Source organism: Suillus bovinus, assembly GCF_016758785.1.
Source record: "Suillus bovinus strain UH-Sbo-P2 chromosome Unknown EDB93scaffold_6, whole genome shotgun sequence".
Classification (NCBI taxonomy): Eukaryota; Fungi; Basidiomycota; class Agaricomycetes; order Boletales; family Suillaceae; genus Suillus; species Suillus bovinus.
The window spans coordinates 574,417-589,352 of record NW_024542062.1 but is presented as its reverse complement, the minus strand read 5'-3'; the positions used below and the strand labels follow the sequence as shown (position 1 = coordinate 589,352).

Here is a 14,936-nt window from a genome sequence, read left to right as displayed (position 1 = left end):
AACCTAGCGTTTCACACAGCTCGGTGTCATGGCGCATGATAGGACACGGTTAATCACAGACTAGACTCGATGACCGAGCGGGAGTCAACGGGATGAGAGAACCAGGCTCTTGATACGACCGAGCCCAAAGGTTACTTCGAGAACGATGCTAGAATCCAAGTATCAAACTTTTGCTTCCCTTCTTCGTGGTTCTTGAAGCGCGCAAGAACTATGTGTCAAGATACTCAAGGTGGCAGATAGTGGACGCAGGCTAAGACTGAGATCGTTGATGAGCATGGATCATACAAGAGATGGATTGTAACAGTTATTATTCCCCTTCTATTTCTTTCCTGATCTAAAGAAAAAAGACTGATCAGATCGACCAAGATGAAGATTTCACTACACGCACTTCTTGATTCCGCCACCAGGAGGACCACCTGTCAAAATCATTAGTCTATCCTGACTTGAGGTGCTTTGAACACTCACCCTTCACAGCTAGATCCCACCGCTTAGATAGGTTTATTATAATGTGGCAAGTTAAAACGTACCTTTGTCCTTTGCAGCCTTCAAAGCAGCCTCTTCGGCCTTTTTCTTGTCCTTGAAGGCCTTGTCATCTTCATCTTCCTCCTTGTGTTCCTTCTTTGGTGCCTAGCGATTTTAAAGGAGGCTTTAGCACGGTTTTGAGGCGGTTAGAAAACGAACCTTCAGAGGCTTTAGCTTTCCACCTTGTCTCGACATCGTTGAACCTGACACAGTGTCTATGTCTGATAAGAACTTGCGAGGCCGCCTGAGGGTGACTACCTAAACTTGTCCATGGCCGGTCTTGCCGGTCGGTCCCCCGCCGGTCGCAGCTGCAAAGAGTGAGCACTTCTGAATTGTTTTGAATGAATACATTGGTTGCATTGTATCACATTCAACTTGAATGATAAGTTCAAAGATCTCATTAACTTTTGGTGATTCCGCCAGCCCAGCTAGCATTCAGATTCGGTTCCAGGTTAACGTTCCCTGAGACCGTCTTAGGTGTATTACGTAATTGTAAAGCCATTTGCGTATACAACGGTTTTCTAGTAACCAGCAACGTCGAACAATAACCTAAAGATGTGGGTACAGTGTTATTATGCCTTGCCGTGTCTAGCTGGGTCACTCTTGCATCTTCAACCAGAACTCCCTCGACTGCGTCGAGCCCTTTGTCGCGAGCGACCTTTCAATCATTTCTATTTTTCGTCAATCGAGCAGGGTTCTCGACAGTGTTCAATACCACTCATTTCACGCAATGTTATTTGTTAATGTCATTTCGGCCATAATACTGGCAGGCTCAGTTACGGCCATTCCCTTTCGTATCCTACCCTCTCAAAGTAAGCGGGATGTCAACCCTGCGCTAGTACCGTCATTCGGTTGGCAATCTGGTATCAATCCAGATGGTGAGTACAAAAATAATAGTGTGCTTCAACACTGCACTAAGATATTTCTAAAGGCACGGGTAACTGTGACGGTGCTGTGAATGGCACTAATGGGAAACCTATTTTAGTACCTTGCCAATGCCCGCCAAATTCAACGTTCTTCCTTGCTGTGAGCCTTCCAGTCAAAGATTGTGTTGCCCACTGCTGAACATAGACTTCTGTGGTAGAATCTTGATAAAAATGTGGCGGCGGGCTTTGTGACAACAAACCCCACAGTGAAGGTCTCTTTCCCAACAGATAATAGCACAGCATCTCAGCTTGCTCGTTTAAATGCAGCAGCGGTCACTCTGCAAAACTTGGAAGGCCCTGGTGTTGGGTGCCCAATTTCTTCTACCACTTTTTCTGCACAGAGGAATGCAATCAGTGCAGAGGCATCTAGCAACGGAAATTCAAGTGCCACGCCTTCGGTATATATGCCTGCTTCATCTACCTTCATATCCTCAAGTGCTGCAATACCTACGACTGCGTCAGCAACACCCGCGCGTTCCGGTGTGCCAACGAGCTCTTCTGTCACGAACACTGCCGTCCCAACGAGCATCACTTCAAACAATAATCCTGTTTCACCCACTAATGAACAAATTGCCACTCTGGCACCGCCCCTTGGATGGCAAGCTGGAATCAACTCGGACGGTAAGCAGTAATTTTTGAACGCCTGCTAATGTATAAGAGGCTCACATGAATATTATCAGGCACTGGTAATTGTGATGGTGCCGTCAATGGTACAAACGGGAAGCCAATACTTATCCCATGTCAATGTCCCCCTGATCAGACGCACTATATCGCAGTATGTCGTTCATTTAATGTTCAATTTCATGCAGGGAACCGACATTCTTCTAGAACCTGACTGCTAATATCCGCGCGGGCCATGTCATTCTCAATCCCACGGTGCAACTCACATTCCCAACCGATAACAGCACAGCCTCGCAAAGTGCGCGTCTGAATGCTGCTGCTGTTACGATACAGAACTTGAATGGTGCTGGGAAGGGCTGTCCGATCGTCTCCACCACGTTCAGTGCACAGCAGAAGGCAATTAATGCTAAAAGCACTTCTTGATTGATTATTAGTTGTAGCAAACAACAAGCTTTCGTTATCATTGTACAATCATATTGCTTAGGCGTTGGCCAGAAAAAACTTGCAAGTTGGGGCTCCTCCAAGTTGATGTAGCTTCCGAGCTCCGCTCCGAGCTAAACGATGAGAGTCTGAGTTGAAGGCTTATAAGTAAAGTCCACCCTTCAACAATAGTCGGTCGCTTAGGCCAAGTTAACATTCCTAGATCGTCATGAGCGTCACGACTTGCACCAGAGAATGGCGTGTCACTATGTCTCAAGAATGGGATGTGCGTTCTTTAACTTATTGCCTCAACTCCATCCAGTGGGACACAGTACAACGTGCGGGTATTGACGTGTTGCTGTGATTCAGGTTCTCGGACCTTTCCCCATCCACGCTAGGGAACAGCACTTCCTTTCTCCTGCGTTTCCCCTTGACTGTGGGCAATCATATTGATCGTGTACTATGAGTATGAACTAATCTGCTGTGGATTTTGAAGTGTCTAAGAATATAGATCTGACCCGCACCTATCCATCTGCTTATGCTGATGGCGGATATGTCTCTTGGTCGAAAGTCAGCTCGGATGAACACGGAAGTCTCAAAGTATCTCATCCCAATATTCGGTGGGAGCAGCTTCGTGCGACCGAGGGATGGGCAGCACTGCAGCATCACAACGTCCTCCGGACGTATATCACCGTCTATCCTCCAGTTTCTAAGCGAGAGAGTACTGAGGCCGATCCACGCCTGCGTGTCGAGTGTCTCCAAGGCGCATACTTTTCCATCTTACCAGGTGACGAGACAACTTGGACAACACATGTCTCGGAATGGCACATGGGGAATGTTTACGCTCTCGAGCGCGCCCCTGTACAGTTCGTTTCGCTCCCAACGTCTCCATGTAGAGACAAGGCGACCCGATATCAAGTAGTTCTTGGCGGACCTTATGAGGTGATCCGGCATCTCGAAAATTGAAAACATCATCTGAGTTCTTCACTAGATAAGACTCTTTGGTGACCCTCGGTCATACAACTCAGAACATCCAATTTTGAGCATTAATTTTACTATCTCAATTGATACCCCTTCATCACTCGGAACATCACCTTATCTGGCGACACCCGTCTTACATGCACCTGCTCATGATGTCGTACCAGACTTCATCAACGGCCGGCCGTTCTCCTCGACGCTAGGAATTGGGTTTCGAAACGTTGATTTTTGCCGCAACACTAATTCAATATCAGGATGGTGGACAGTAGTGTCGGCTGCGATTCCATCTTCCGCAGGGCTGGGGCTTTCATTATGCAACCTTTCGACGACAGTACGACTCGCCCCGACTCAAACATATATACTAACGCTGGAGTTCCAACCTGATTCGGTACTGATCCCTATCGATACCACAGAGCTTCCAGTCGACATTACAATCTCTCCCTTCCACGATGAATCTTTATCCAGTGATGCTGATGAGCAACGAATACTCAGAGTCAATATCCCAATCAGACACATTCCCATGTGGACATCTGTCAGTTGCACTGCCATTAGAGCGACGTACAATTTGGGCTTTAGCAATCCAACTATGTTCTTGGTACTTCCCCCTCGATATTCTAACAAAGAAGGTGAAGGAGGGCCGAAAGAACCACTGCTAGCACTGCGTATGTTATAGTCTACACCTGATGGCGCTCAGTTTTCTTGGATGTTGACTTTCTTTTCCATTTAAAATCTCTAGATGGCGCAGGTGTCGACATCATTAACCAAACATTTTGGGCAGACAGCCTCCCTCGACAAGACAGGGCATGGATGATCATTCCGTCTGGTCGAACTTCCTGGGTAATTCACATTCCAGTGCATACTATAGTGATTTGATTGATGGACGCAGGGCCTGGACTGGCATGGTCCTTCTGCTGCTGATGCTTTTGCCGCGGTGACAGCCCTGCACAATATACTATGTGTAGGATTTGTGGATTGGATTTATCCTCGAGATACCAAGGTTATTGTCATTGGTCATTCGAATGGAGGGCAAGGAGCGTGGTACGTAGCAAGTAGATGGCCGGACAAGGTGAAAGCCGGTATGTTTTACAAACCATGTTTGAGGCTTTAATCAATATGATCGGTGAAACATAGTCGTAGCTGCTGCGGGATACATTAAGTCGCAGGCATATGTCCCATGGACGATGTCGAGGTATAATAAAATTTCGTCTTTGTCTCATAGTATCTGTGCTGACCAACTTTTTGGCAGATCCGCCCACTTCAGCGACCCAGCGCTCCGAGCTGTTCTAGAAACATCGCTCCTACCAGATGACAATGACCTATTCCTTTCCAATCTTGCTCACACGCCTGTGCTTGCAATCCATGGGTGTGTCTGGCAATGATTCCTTCACGACGAAGTTGCTCAACTACCGACCAGTGGCATGGATGATAATGTCCCACCGTGGCACACTCGCGAGGCAGTGAGCGTGCTCAGGGAATGGAATCCAGACGCAGATGTCACGTATGTATTATACTGGTTTCTAGTCCTCGATGACCGCTCATTGTATTGAAGGTATCACGAGGAGCCTGGTCGACCTCACTGGTGGCTCGAGGTGCTTAAAAATACTCGTGTTCAGGCGTTTCTTGATCGCGTTAGCTGTTCTTCCTACGACGTACCAAAAACGAAATGTCGTAAGTTCACATTTACTGTCGCTGTCCCAGCAGAGAGCGGGCCAATGGGAGGTTGGCGGGTGCACGCCCTCGAAGTGCCCGGGAAGTCTGTGAGATTCTTCTCTGTATACAAGCTTGACCCAACGCTGTTTACCACAGGCTCGGTCGTTTGGAAGTATGTCAAGATGGCGAAGGAGGAGTGAATGTCAAGGCCTTGAATATCAGTGTTGTTTCCTTCGACCTAAGCAAGACTTCTGTCAATAGACTTGTGATCGACAATCAGAATATCGCGCACGCTAGTATGGAAGCTGAAGCGATCTGGCTAGAGCAAGACACCAATCGCAACTCAACCGGTTGGAAGGTAATGTCAACTTGTCTATCTTGATATCCGAACATCCTTCATGATCTGTTGAGATAGGTAGTAGATCGTCACGCGGAGAACTTCCAACAACCGTATGGACGTGCTCAGGCTATTCTCAGCGCAGACGGAATCATCGATATCGTGATTCCCTCGCTACATTGCTCCTCCGAGTTGTCTGTAGCCTTGCGGATTGCTCACAACCTACGAACTTACCATCTGCTTGATGCGCGAATATATTCTGTGCATGAAGCAGAAAATGGTCTGGCATGTGGGGGTAATATGGTTGTCATTGGTTGCGCAAACTCTTTGCTTGTTAAAGATCTTCTAAGGCGCAGTCAGAGCGAATGGTCCCATGAAGGAGGAGCTTGGGTTTTGAATGGCAAAAAGTTCGACAACCCTACTTCCGGTGGGTCGGGTTGAGGTGGCAAGCCCGAGAGATACTGAAAGTTGCCTTGCAGGTTTGCTTTTCCTTGTGAACAAAACATCAAATGCTGCAAACACTGTGTTGTTCCTGCAATCATCTGACTCTGGTGGACTCGAGCGTGCGCTACGATTATTTCCCATCCGCACAGGTGTTTTAGTACCTGACTGGTTGGTAGTCGGTGGGAGAGCAGATAGGACCGGGGCAGGTGGTGCAGAGGGAGCGGGGTAAGTTCTGGTTCATATTTAGAACCTTTTGACTGATACATAATGCTTGTAGTGTTTGGGGATCAGCTGACAGGTCAAACAATGGAAAGTGGGAATTCAACGCTCGCATGTCATGGCTTAATTAGCATAGAATGCCCATAGGTGTACATAGTATTGTAAACGTAAGGGATTTTTAAAGGGCGTTATAAACATCAACAAGCCAGAGGTGTATCGACAAGGTTGTGCAGGAGGTTTGCTATAATCAAAGTTCACGTTACACCTTGTTCAACACTTGAAAACGGTGGAAGGTTGTTACAATACAGTGAGTGCAGTTAGAGAACAAGGAAAAAACCCAAAGAAACAGATATGCGCGACAGATAGCAGGAACAAAGACAAAACGAGTCTATGGCTGATAAATGGACCTCGCGACCTGCAATGTGTGTTGAGTAAGAATTTCAACTAAACAGCAAGGTGCCTTACGCTCTCAAGCAACATGGTGACTTCGGGTGCGACGCGAATAAACTCCTTGTTCCAGAACTCATACTTCAAATTGCGGAGCAACTCAATGAAGGTGACCAAAGCACCCCAGGGATGAGGACGATGAACAATAAAGCGTTCCAGAAGGACGCGAGTCATCACTTCACGGAAGCGATCGTCTTTCACCTCCACAAAGAGGTGGAGAAGCAAAGAGCTGAACCAGTGGGTATGAGCGTTGGGATATCGCAGATGGAGAACCATGGAGCTCAAGAGGTGGTGTTGTCCTACATATTGCGTCAATCTATGTTATATGAACTAGTGGATTTGTTGGACTCACCTTCAACATCTAAATTAGCAGCAAGATACTGTAGAGCAACGACGCCGGGGTCACTCGCGACAAACACGGAAGAGCCACTCCTCGCTTTGGCCTGAGCAACTGACGATACTCCGATGTACATGACAAGGGAGTTTATCAATGACAGGTTGTACGACTCGCTTGAACCCTCTGGTACGCCTGGTAGCCTCAAGCGATCTTTGAGTGCGGTGAGGAATGAAGGGGTTCCACGATTAAGGAGGTATTGATCGAGGTTGTTGCGGAGGTCAGCGCTTTTGAGACCTGAAGCAAAGTCTGATAGAATGGGTGGTATCGGTCCCATTTCGGGAATCGAGTCAAATTTGATGTTGCGTAGATGAGGATCAGGAAGGATGATAGACATAGGGAAAGCGCTGGAGATAATGTTGCGAAGCTGGATGCAACGCGGAGGGATGGCATCACAGAGACTAAAGTAGTATTCGCTGAGGAATTCTGGGAAATCATGAAGAAGGACGAGGAGGAGTCGGAGGGAACCGCGATACAGATCACGAGATGCGAGTTGGAGATCGGCCTCTTTCAAGAACGGAGCCAGAAACTTGAAGAGGGAAAGAAGGAGCTTGTGGAATGCGGACCAGCCCTGGCAGAACCTAGTCAAAAAAGGTCCTTCAAAACTGCATAACAGATCTCACCTCGCGGTTTTCGGATAGCAGCAGTTTTGGCATGAAGAGTCGATGTGAAACAAGACAGAGCCAAGAGAATGCGAACCCGGGGAAGTAAGTGGGTTGCAGAGAACTGAAGGTGTCACTGCGCGGTTGTGAGCGACGAAAAAAACGATAACTGCAAAATGATTTACCTGATGGCGATCAGCAGAGAGAAATAAGCTGAGCCGAGATGTTCTGCGATAGAATGCAGGTCACTAATAAGACTGGAGAAAAATCTGAAGAATGGCTTCTGCTGGAAGAGAACACCTTGTTCTTCATGCATGTTTGCCAGAACGAGGACGAATATCGACAAAATCTTGGTGAGGTAGTGAACCTTCGCTTGGTCGTTGTCAATCCCTGAAGCGTCGCCATGATACTTGATGATATAGACAATCAATCGCGACATTGCGTCAAGGACTTGGAAAGCGTATTCGAACTCTCCGTTTGCCATGCATTTGATATAGCTGTTCACACTTGCCTCCGCACACACGCGGAAGAAAAACGAAGAAATATCCTCAACCTTCAAAATGCCCTGTTTCGTGAGCTGGGAGATAAAGGGAACGAAAGCCTTCTCCGGGGAGTGAGACCTCTGGAAGATGGAAACCCATTGCTGGAACCAGCTAAACAACTTTTCCCTGAGCTGTTCAGTTTCTGGCTTGACCGAAGGCTGGCGGACTACCATGCCCTCTGTTGTGGGTCTGCGAACGACTCGAAGGTCATCCAAGAGACGATTTACCCTAGTAGTCTGGTTAATACAGGACCTCAGTGAATTCGGCCACAACATACTCTTCATTAGCATCGCCAGCCTGTGCCAACTGTCCAAGAACTTCGATAGAGTATGTAAACTGACTCTGGGAAGCAATCGGGGGGTCGCTTGATAGACATTCACGAATGAGACCTGCTGCGAAGTTTTGCAGACTGGGGCGAGGATCAGTAAACAGATTTTTCGCTAGCTGTTGATCCTGAAGCGAAGTGCTGACAAGACCGCTGCGTAGCAGAGTAGCAGTGACAGGGATGTTGAGTTTGCGCTAAGCGATGTGAGCGGTGCATACGTATAAGAGGAACTTGGCACTAACCTCATCCTCCGCATAGAGCAGCCACGTGATAGCCTCTTTAGCGACGTCTTCAAACGTGCGGCACAACTGATCCAACAAGGCAACATAAATCTCTCTGCCAAGCTGAGAGTTCGTCTTGTACAAAAGCTGAACGATCTTCTGAGACATGTGGAGGGGAGTGCGGTTATGATCTATGGAACTCGCTGCGACAAACAGGATCTGCCGAACAAGGTGACGAAGATCATGATTAGGAGGAAGGGCAGCCAGTGATTGGATGGGCAACTGGATGATTAGGCTCTCTAGGTCCCTCAGGATTGTCTGCATGCAATGAAATCAGGTTTCCGACAGCGTAAAATGGAAGGAATGCTTACAGTGAAGCGTTCCATTGCTTCCTGGTGGGACATCGTATGGGATGCGATACCTGGGTCTGGGGCAGGCGAAGCGGCATAGAGGGCTGGATTCAGATGTTCATTGCGAGCATATGACGCCGTCGAACTCGGCCGACTCATCGATGCCCCGCGCTTCGAGTCCAGAGCTGGATTGAAACGAAACGTCAAGACGAGTCATATCGACGATATAAAAACATACCAAAATCCTCATAGACCGCCGCTTGATGGGGTTGTAGTCCTGTCGGCTTGATACGAAGAGGATCCGGAAGACTAGCGGAAAAATTTGAGGGAGGAGCTGCAGGATCCCAAAATCCCTGCCCGCTCCGATGCTGTCGGAAAGTAGGAGTGAGCTGCAGTCTAGTGATAAGTGCCAAGCAGTATACCTCGCGGTAGCGACGACGAGCTTCGTATGAAGCAACAAAACCCTCATCCACATCTGTCACTGCTCGCTCCATAGCAGCTTTTTCAATCGCTGCACAGGCAACGTCTACATTATCTTGCACGAGGATAGTCAGGACTTGCTCGGATATCGTTTGCTGGAACGCTATAAGTAATCGTCCAGTTTCCAAAAACGTCAACCACTCACTTCATTGAATCCATGATCCACCAGAGAAGAACGCAAGTGACCTCCGAGATTGCTTTTCAAAGGTTCCTTACAGGTGACCAGCGCGAGACTCCCGGCAAGCTTCTGCGCCATTAGGTGCCCAGCCTTACGCAACTTCTCCTCATTAGCTTCCGTTGCGAAGTCCTTAGCAACAAGCTCGCGAGTCGAGATGCCAGCGATCGTTACAGACCTCTCAACAACTGGGATAATGATCTGGCGAATCCCTCAGATCACGGAGCGAAAACGAACATCGAGTTGCTTACCTCCCGGACGGCATGATCAACAGCAACCTGCACTGCGCGCTTGAAGGAGTGGTTACTATTGTAAGGGGCAAGTTGCGCGCTGACCACTACGCTCGTGCCCAAGCTCGATAGAATTGACTCAATATGAGCCCCTACAGCACGTTGAGGCTCAGCTGTAGGTGTGGGCCCAATTGGCATGACCTGGGTTTCACCCTGCATACGAGTAGAGTCAAATCCGTTCATCGGCATCGAGTCTATATCGGTAACATATTCGGGGATGGCAGGTCCTGTATCGCCAGCAGTGGCTCTGTGGCGCACAACGTTCATAATCTCGATGGTGGCAAGGTCGATATCGAGGGCCTTGCACAGCATTTCGATCTCAAACTTCATGTTCAACTTGATTTCACCGTAGTGGTAGAATTCGGCCAGAAGAGTTACGACCGCCATCAGCCAAGGGTTAGGTGGCTTGAAGACCTTGGATTTGGAGCAAGGCTCAAGGGTTTTGCAAACAAAGGGAATAGCAACAATAAGGCGTCCATGGTCAAAGCCCTCCATAAGGAGGTCCTTGAAGGCAAGATTCTTGTGACGGATTGGCTTGTCACGAGCAAGCGTGATGGTCCCAAGCCATGACGCGATGTTCTTCAAGACCAAACGCTCGGAGGTGACCTGCATCGTCTTCTCACTGTTCAACACCGTTGCTGCTTTAGCAAATGTCTCCTGTAAGATATACTTCGACAAAACCCGTTTGTCAAGCGCATCGAGGAAACGCAGATACAACTGGTGGTTGTTAGGCTCGCTGCTGATGCGTTGGTCTACCAGATAATTAGCAAACCACCTCGAAAAGGAATCGTCAAATTGCTCCTTCATCTCCAATAATTTGGCGTCGAAGTTACTGGGCGCGAGATTGTTCACGATGAACAGAATCTTGTCAGAGAGCTCCTCCGGTGGCTCAACGATCTCCACATCAAACTTGTCAGGGTGGATAGAAGTAAATACAGGCGCAGGGTCAGCTGTAAGACCAGCAGAGATACCGCGCATATCAGCGTTGCTGCGCGATCCGTCGCCACCAACAGCAATAGCACGGTGAATGATGGCTGCCAGATCAGGGCGAACCTCCATAAGATGGGGAATTCTGAGAAGAGCCTGACACAGAGGCTGCCACTCAGCAAGGCGAGTTTCAAAACGAGAGAGGGCTTGAAGACCAAACTTGAAAAGATTGGTATCGGGGGGACAATTGAGAGCGTCGACAACGTAACGGATGGCAATTCCGAGAGGAACTGAATCTACAAGATCGTGATGAATAATAGAGCCAAATAGATATCCAGTCATGGCAAGCTCGCGAGCGGGGTAGTAGGATTGAAAGAATTTGTATTCGTCGAAGAGGAAGTGGAGCATGCAGGAGAAAATCTCGTGGTCACGAGTATCAGACGAGGCTTTGCTGCGTTGGAGAAGGGCAATGACTTCGTCGATAGAGGTCTTTTCATCATACATGTGCTTGTAAATGGCGTCAACCTCACTCTCAATCTCCGCTGAATAATTGACGACAGTCAATCCAGGATCGATATCGCTACCGGAGATGAGGCTCATGAGACGAGGATGAACCTGCAAACAGGAGTTGCGAACTTCGAGACAGTAATCAATGTCATCTCGGAGCATTTTGGCAGAACTACAAACAGACAGGTAAGGGAAACAAAAAAAAAAGAAGAATAAGACGGGGATACTCACTTATTACGGAGAATGCGTAGGAATATGGTAATGGTGTTGGGATTTAGGGACATCGTACGACTGTCGACGGCAGGATCCGACATTCTTGCCTCCTTCTCGTTCTCCATTTTGTCTTCCAAATATGCAACCATGGCGCGTAAAAACTCTTCTCCATGTTGATTAACGTTATCGGCCAACCACTTGTCAAGGTTGAGGTACTCTCGGCGCGATGCCAGCGAGGCGACATCGAGGGCAAATGCAAAGGGCCGAACATCGAGCAAACTCTCCAGAATCTGATCCCATTTATAGTCATCATGAGCGCCTTGAGGCTCATTTTGGCTTACCTTGAGGTCCTGAGCTACGTCCAGGATCCTCGAGATATTGAGAGGATTTTCCGCATAGAAGTCGCGGAATGCATCGGTCAGGTAGGTCGGCTCGATCTGCCACAGACGCATCAAGACCAACTGGTGGTTAGGATGCCCGGCAAGGAACATGGCTAGAAGTTTCCGAGAGTATTCCACACGTATTTCGTTCCAGTTCGCATCCTTGTCGCTATTAAGGAAGAGAAGTACGTGAAAATAAAAGAATGACTTACCGGCACTTGCAGTAAACCCATTTGTACCAGTTCAGCGCTGATTTTCAGTGCCTTGTCGAGCATATCCCTAACGCATGAGCGAATTTCGGCACTGTCCGAGTCCGCGAGTCGTACGAGAACCTCGAAGACATCCAAAGAATTCCAAGTGTGACTCTGTACATTTGCTGCAAGGGACTTGATTGTGGGACTCGCAACTGCAACGTCATCCACTGTAACGATCCTCCTGCCTGGCAAAGATACAAAATTGAATGTGTCCGCAGGTAGTGAGAGCAGTGCATCAAGAAGTTTCAGTTGATATAATGAGTTGGACCATGACCCCCAGAAACCAATCACAGCATGAGGATCAGCATCACGTGGGCAGTTAAGCAGAATGGCGATCAGAAGCTTTAAGGTAGCAGTATCCACGCCATGACGGTCGGGCAGATCGAATGCCTTAATGACATTCGCCCAATTCAAGGTAGTGTGCTAATCACGCACGTGAGTGAATGCAAATCTCGATCAAAGAGACACTTACAAAGCTGCTCAATGCCCTCACCAAAGCTCCGACATCACATAACGTTGTACCCTCCGCGGCCAATCGAGCCAAATTGGACATGATCTCCACCAATTGGGGGTCTCGAGGAGGGTTCGCATCCGAAATCCCGAAGCGTTGTAGCAGAGCGCAGACAGTATCGGGATCGCTGGTAATATCAGGACCCAACTGAATTAGTGTCTGCACCAGAGAAGTGCCAGGAGGCAAGCTGCGCAAAAGGGTCGGGTTAATAGTTGGCGAAAATTGTAAACACATTGCCCTGACCTTAGCGTTGGGAAGATGCGCTGCAGGATAGGTGCGACAATTTCGGGCCCATACTTGGCCTGCGCAGCAGCAATGAGCGCTTGACGCTGCGTGGGATCCAGGATTGGGGTCTCGGAGGCGGACTCGGAAAGAAGATTTGACATGAGTTTCGCAACTTGCTGAGGTGAAAGATCGGCGTGGTCGAATGAGGGGTGCTGGCAAAGTGCAAGTACTGCAATTTCAAAGTCGTGTCGTATAAGGGACATTGCTTGGGCGGCAAGTTCCTTCCTCGTGGGCGAAGAAGCGATAGCTGAGGTCAGGACAAGTCTCTCCAAAGGGCGTAAAGCCACCCGATCAACAAATCGTAGGAGATCAAAGTGTCTGAATGCGTCCCCTTCGCCCTTGTCTATGCCCTCACGAAAACGGTCAGCGAGAAAAGGGTCACGAGCGAGTCGTTGAGTTTCTTGAACGAGGAGTCGAAAAGTCAATGCAGTGGAAGTATCAAAAGCCGATGGAGGCGCTGAAGATGCTAGTCTGCCTTGGGAATGAACAATCAAGCGACGAATAAAATGGAGGTATGTGTCAAGCCCGTGCTGCTCAGAAAGCTAAAAAGGAGTTCCCATAAAAATAGGAATGATTCAGTGATACAAGAACAGCCAACTTAATGCTGATAACCCTCACCGAACGGATTTCAAGCTGATTGCGATCAAAATTGTCTTCTGTGAGGGTTGAAAGAAGAAAGACGATTTGAGCCTTTACAATTGTATGTATATTGGCGTTTGGAGGATTATCCATCGCCGAAGACCTGGCAGCAGTCTCCGGACGTCGCGAGACGATCCCACCAGCGGACGCCGTTTTGGAGGATGGAAGTAAGAAAGTATAGAAAGCACGTAGGCCGAGTCTAACAGTGAACACACCAGCCCGGTGGCAACTCGTCCTCACTGCCAACACACAAATCCGGGTGCTGTTTTAAAGCTCCGATTAAATATAGTTGAATTTTACCCGATGATCACTCAGGCCTCATACATGTTCATGATGATGTACGACACATTGACGACACAAGTTAAACGTTTAAATGAGCGTTGACAATGCGTTAACGTTTTAATCATTGGGCCGCGACAGGCTACGTCGCTTCAACGGATCACGCAATCACGAAAGGTGTTTTACCATTCCGAATAATTCATTTGCGGGCATGTCTGGCTGCTCAGCGCTCAGCGCTCGGTGCTGGCATTGTCACTATTGTGATGCCCATAAAAAATGAGCAAGCGCCGGTCAACACCTTGAACTATCCGAGTTCACGTTTTACTCAACCTTTACGTTTTAAGCCTACCCGCTTGCTAGCGTGCACAGGGGGTTCACCTGCCTTGAAATATACTTGCAAAGCGTCGACTCGGAGGACTGCAACTCACCTGAGTCCGGACTTAAATCACACTAAGAGGTAAGTTTACTATCATCGCCATTAAGACGTCGGGCGCGAATAACTTCATGATATAGCACTGCCAGAGCATTTGCAGCAAACGTTTGCGACAGTTATTTGTTCAAGTCTCGATGTATAGCATGATACTCAAATCTCTTCAGGCCAGAATGGCAGCAACCACCACTTGAACTCAATCAGGTTTCAGACAAGGTTTTGATCATGATATTCGCCATAAATTTCGAGGGACTTTGCCGCGAGCTGTCATGATGCCCATCCGCTACGGTCGGCCAGCGTTCAGCTAAGCTTCAAGCGAGATGAGATTATTAGGTTCGAGCGTGTAAGTATAGTTACTCTACGTGAAATTTCTACAATCATTTAATACGTGTGCAGTTCTTTCCCTTGGTTTCCAATCAAACCGCCCCATCAGTGGGAGGATGGGTACCTTGTCCACCGTGATCAACCATACATCATGATGTACTTGATATCGATTAGTACCACTACCAGGTGTCCTTGGAAATATTACTCATAGTTGCAGTAAAATGACTGCTGTGAGGAAATGCAG

At 48.2% G+C, this 14,936-nt stretch overlaps 4 protein-coding genes across 4 annotated transcripts; 2 read left to right on the top strand and 2 right to left on the bottom strand.

The window, feature by feature from the left end:
* Positions 1–42: 42 nt before the first annotated feature.
* Positions 43–779, bottom strand: EDB93DRAFT_1122856 (translation machinery associated TMA7). The gene is made up of 5 exons (XM_041448612.1): positions 682–779; positions 528–627; positions 466–474; positions 389–416; positions 43–334 (listed from the first exon to the last, which is right to left on the bottom strand). The coding sequence occupies exons 1-5, from the start codon at positions 715–717 to the stop codon at positions 319–321; spliced, it is 189 nt and encodes a 62-aa protein (XP_041311795.1). The 5' UTR covers positions 718–779; the 3' UTR covers positions 43–318.
* A 193-nt stretch (positions 780–972) lies between these two features.
* On the top strand, positions 973–2,591 carry EDB93DRAFT_1334955 (uncharacterized protein). The gene is made up of 5 exons (XM_041455297.1): positions 973–1,400; positions 1,454–1,548; positions 1,607–2,069; positions 2,129–2,223; positions 2,277–2,591. Exons 1-5 carry the CDS (start codon positions 1,253–1,255, stop codon positions 2,490–2,492), a joined length of 1,017 nt encoding a protein of 338 aa, XP_041311794.1. The 5' UTR covers positions 973–1,252; the 3' UTR covers positions 2,493–2,591.
* A 68-nt stretch (positions 2,592–2,659) lies between these two features.
* EDB93DRAFT_1334954 (uncharacterized protein) lies at positions 2,660–6,248 on the top strand (the record flags this gene model as incomplete). Its single annotated transcript, XM_041455296.1, has 14 exons — positions 2,660–2,775; positions 2,859–2,925; positions 2,986–3,431; positions 3,481–4,129; positions 4,204–4,304; positions 4,354–4,543; positions 4,599–4,656; positions 4,714–4,830; positions 4,882–4,965; positions 5,017–5,220; positions 5,274–5,475; positions 5,533–5,881; positions 5,934–6,123; positions 6,176–6,248. The coding sequence occupies exons 1-14, from the start codon at positions 2,719–2,721 to the stop codon at positions 6,246–6,248; spliced, it is 2,787 nt and encodes a 928-aa protein (XP_041311793.1). The 5' UTR covers positions 2,660–2,718.
* Positions 6,205–13,879, bottom strand: EDB93DRAFT_1122840 (Not1-domain-containing protein). The gene is made up of 18 exons (XM_041448611.1): positions 13,639–13,879; positions 12,979–13,562; positions 12,697–12,922; positions 12,183–12,647; positions 11,932–12,132; positions 11,609–11,880; positions 9,905–11,549; positions 9,624–9,854; positions 9,421–9,573; positions 9,237–9,366; positions 9,020–9,183; positions 8,670–8,966; positions 8,380–8,621; positions 7,746–8,330; positions 7,582–7,696; positions 6,917–7,529; positions 6,583–6,863; positions 6,205–6,532 (listed from the first exon to the last, which is right to left on the bottom strand). Exons 1-18 carry the CDS (start codon positions 13,750–13,752, stop codon positions 6,506–6,508), a joined length of 6,345 nt encoding a protein of 2,114 aa, XP_041311792.1. The 5' UTR covers positions 13,753–13,879; the 3' UTR covers positions 6,205–6,505.
* Positions 13,880–14,936: the final 1,057 nt, after the last annotated feature.

Excerpts from the sequence above, each read along its gene's own strand:
- EDB93DRAFT_1122856 (XM_041448612.1), bottom strand. The coding sequence starts at position 717 with ATGTCGAGACAAGGTGGAAAGCTAAAGCCTCTGAAG. Across the intron at positions 628-681 it reads GAAAGCTAAAGCCTCTGAAG|GCACCAAAGAAGGAACACAA; the intron begins GTTCGTTTTCTA and ends TAAAATCGCTAG.
- EDB93DRAFT_1334955 (XM_041455297.1), top strand. The coding sequence starts at position 1,253 with ATGTTATTTGTTAATGTCATTTCGGCCATAATACTGGCAGGCTCAGTT. Across the intron at positions 1,401-1,453 it reads ATCTGGTATCAATCCAGATG|GCACGGGTAACTGTGACGGT; the intron begins GTGAGTACAAAA and ends ATATTTCTAAAG. Across the intron at positions 1,549-1,606 it reads ATTCAACGTTCTTCCTTGCT|AATCTTGATAAAAATGTGGC; the intron begins GTGAGCCTTCCA and ends CTTCTGTGGTAG.
- EDB93DRAFT_1122840 (XM_041448611.1), bottom strand. The coding sequence starts at position 13,752 with ATGGATAATCCTCCAAACGCCAATATACATACAATTGTAAAGGCTCAA. Across the intron at positions 12,648-12,696 it reads TGAGGGCATTGAGCAGCTTT|CACACTACCTTGAATTGGGC; the intron begins GTAAGTGTCTCT and ends GTGCGTGATTAG. Across the intron at positions 9,367-9,420 it reads CTCGTCGTCGCTACCGCGAG|CATCGGAGCGGGCAGGGATT; the intron begins GTATACTGCTTG and ends ACTTTCCGACAG.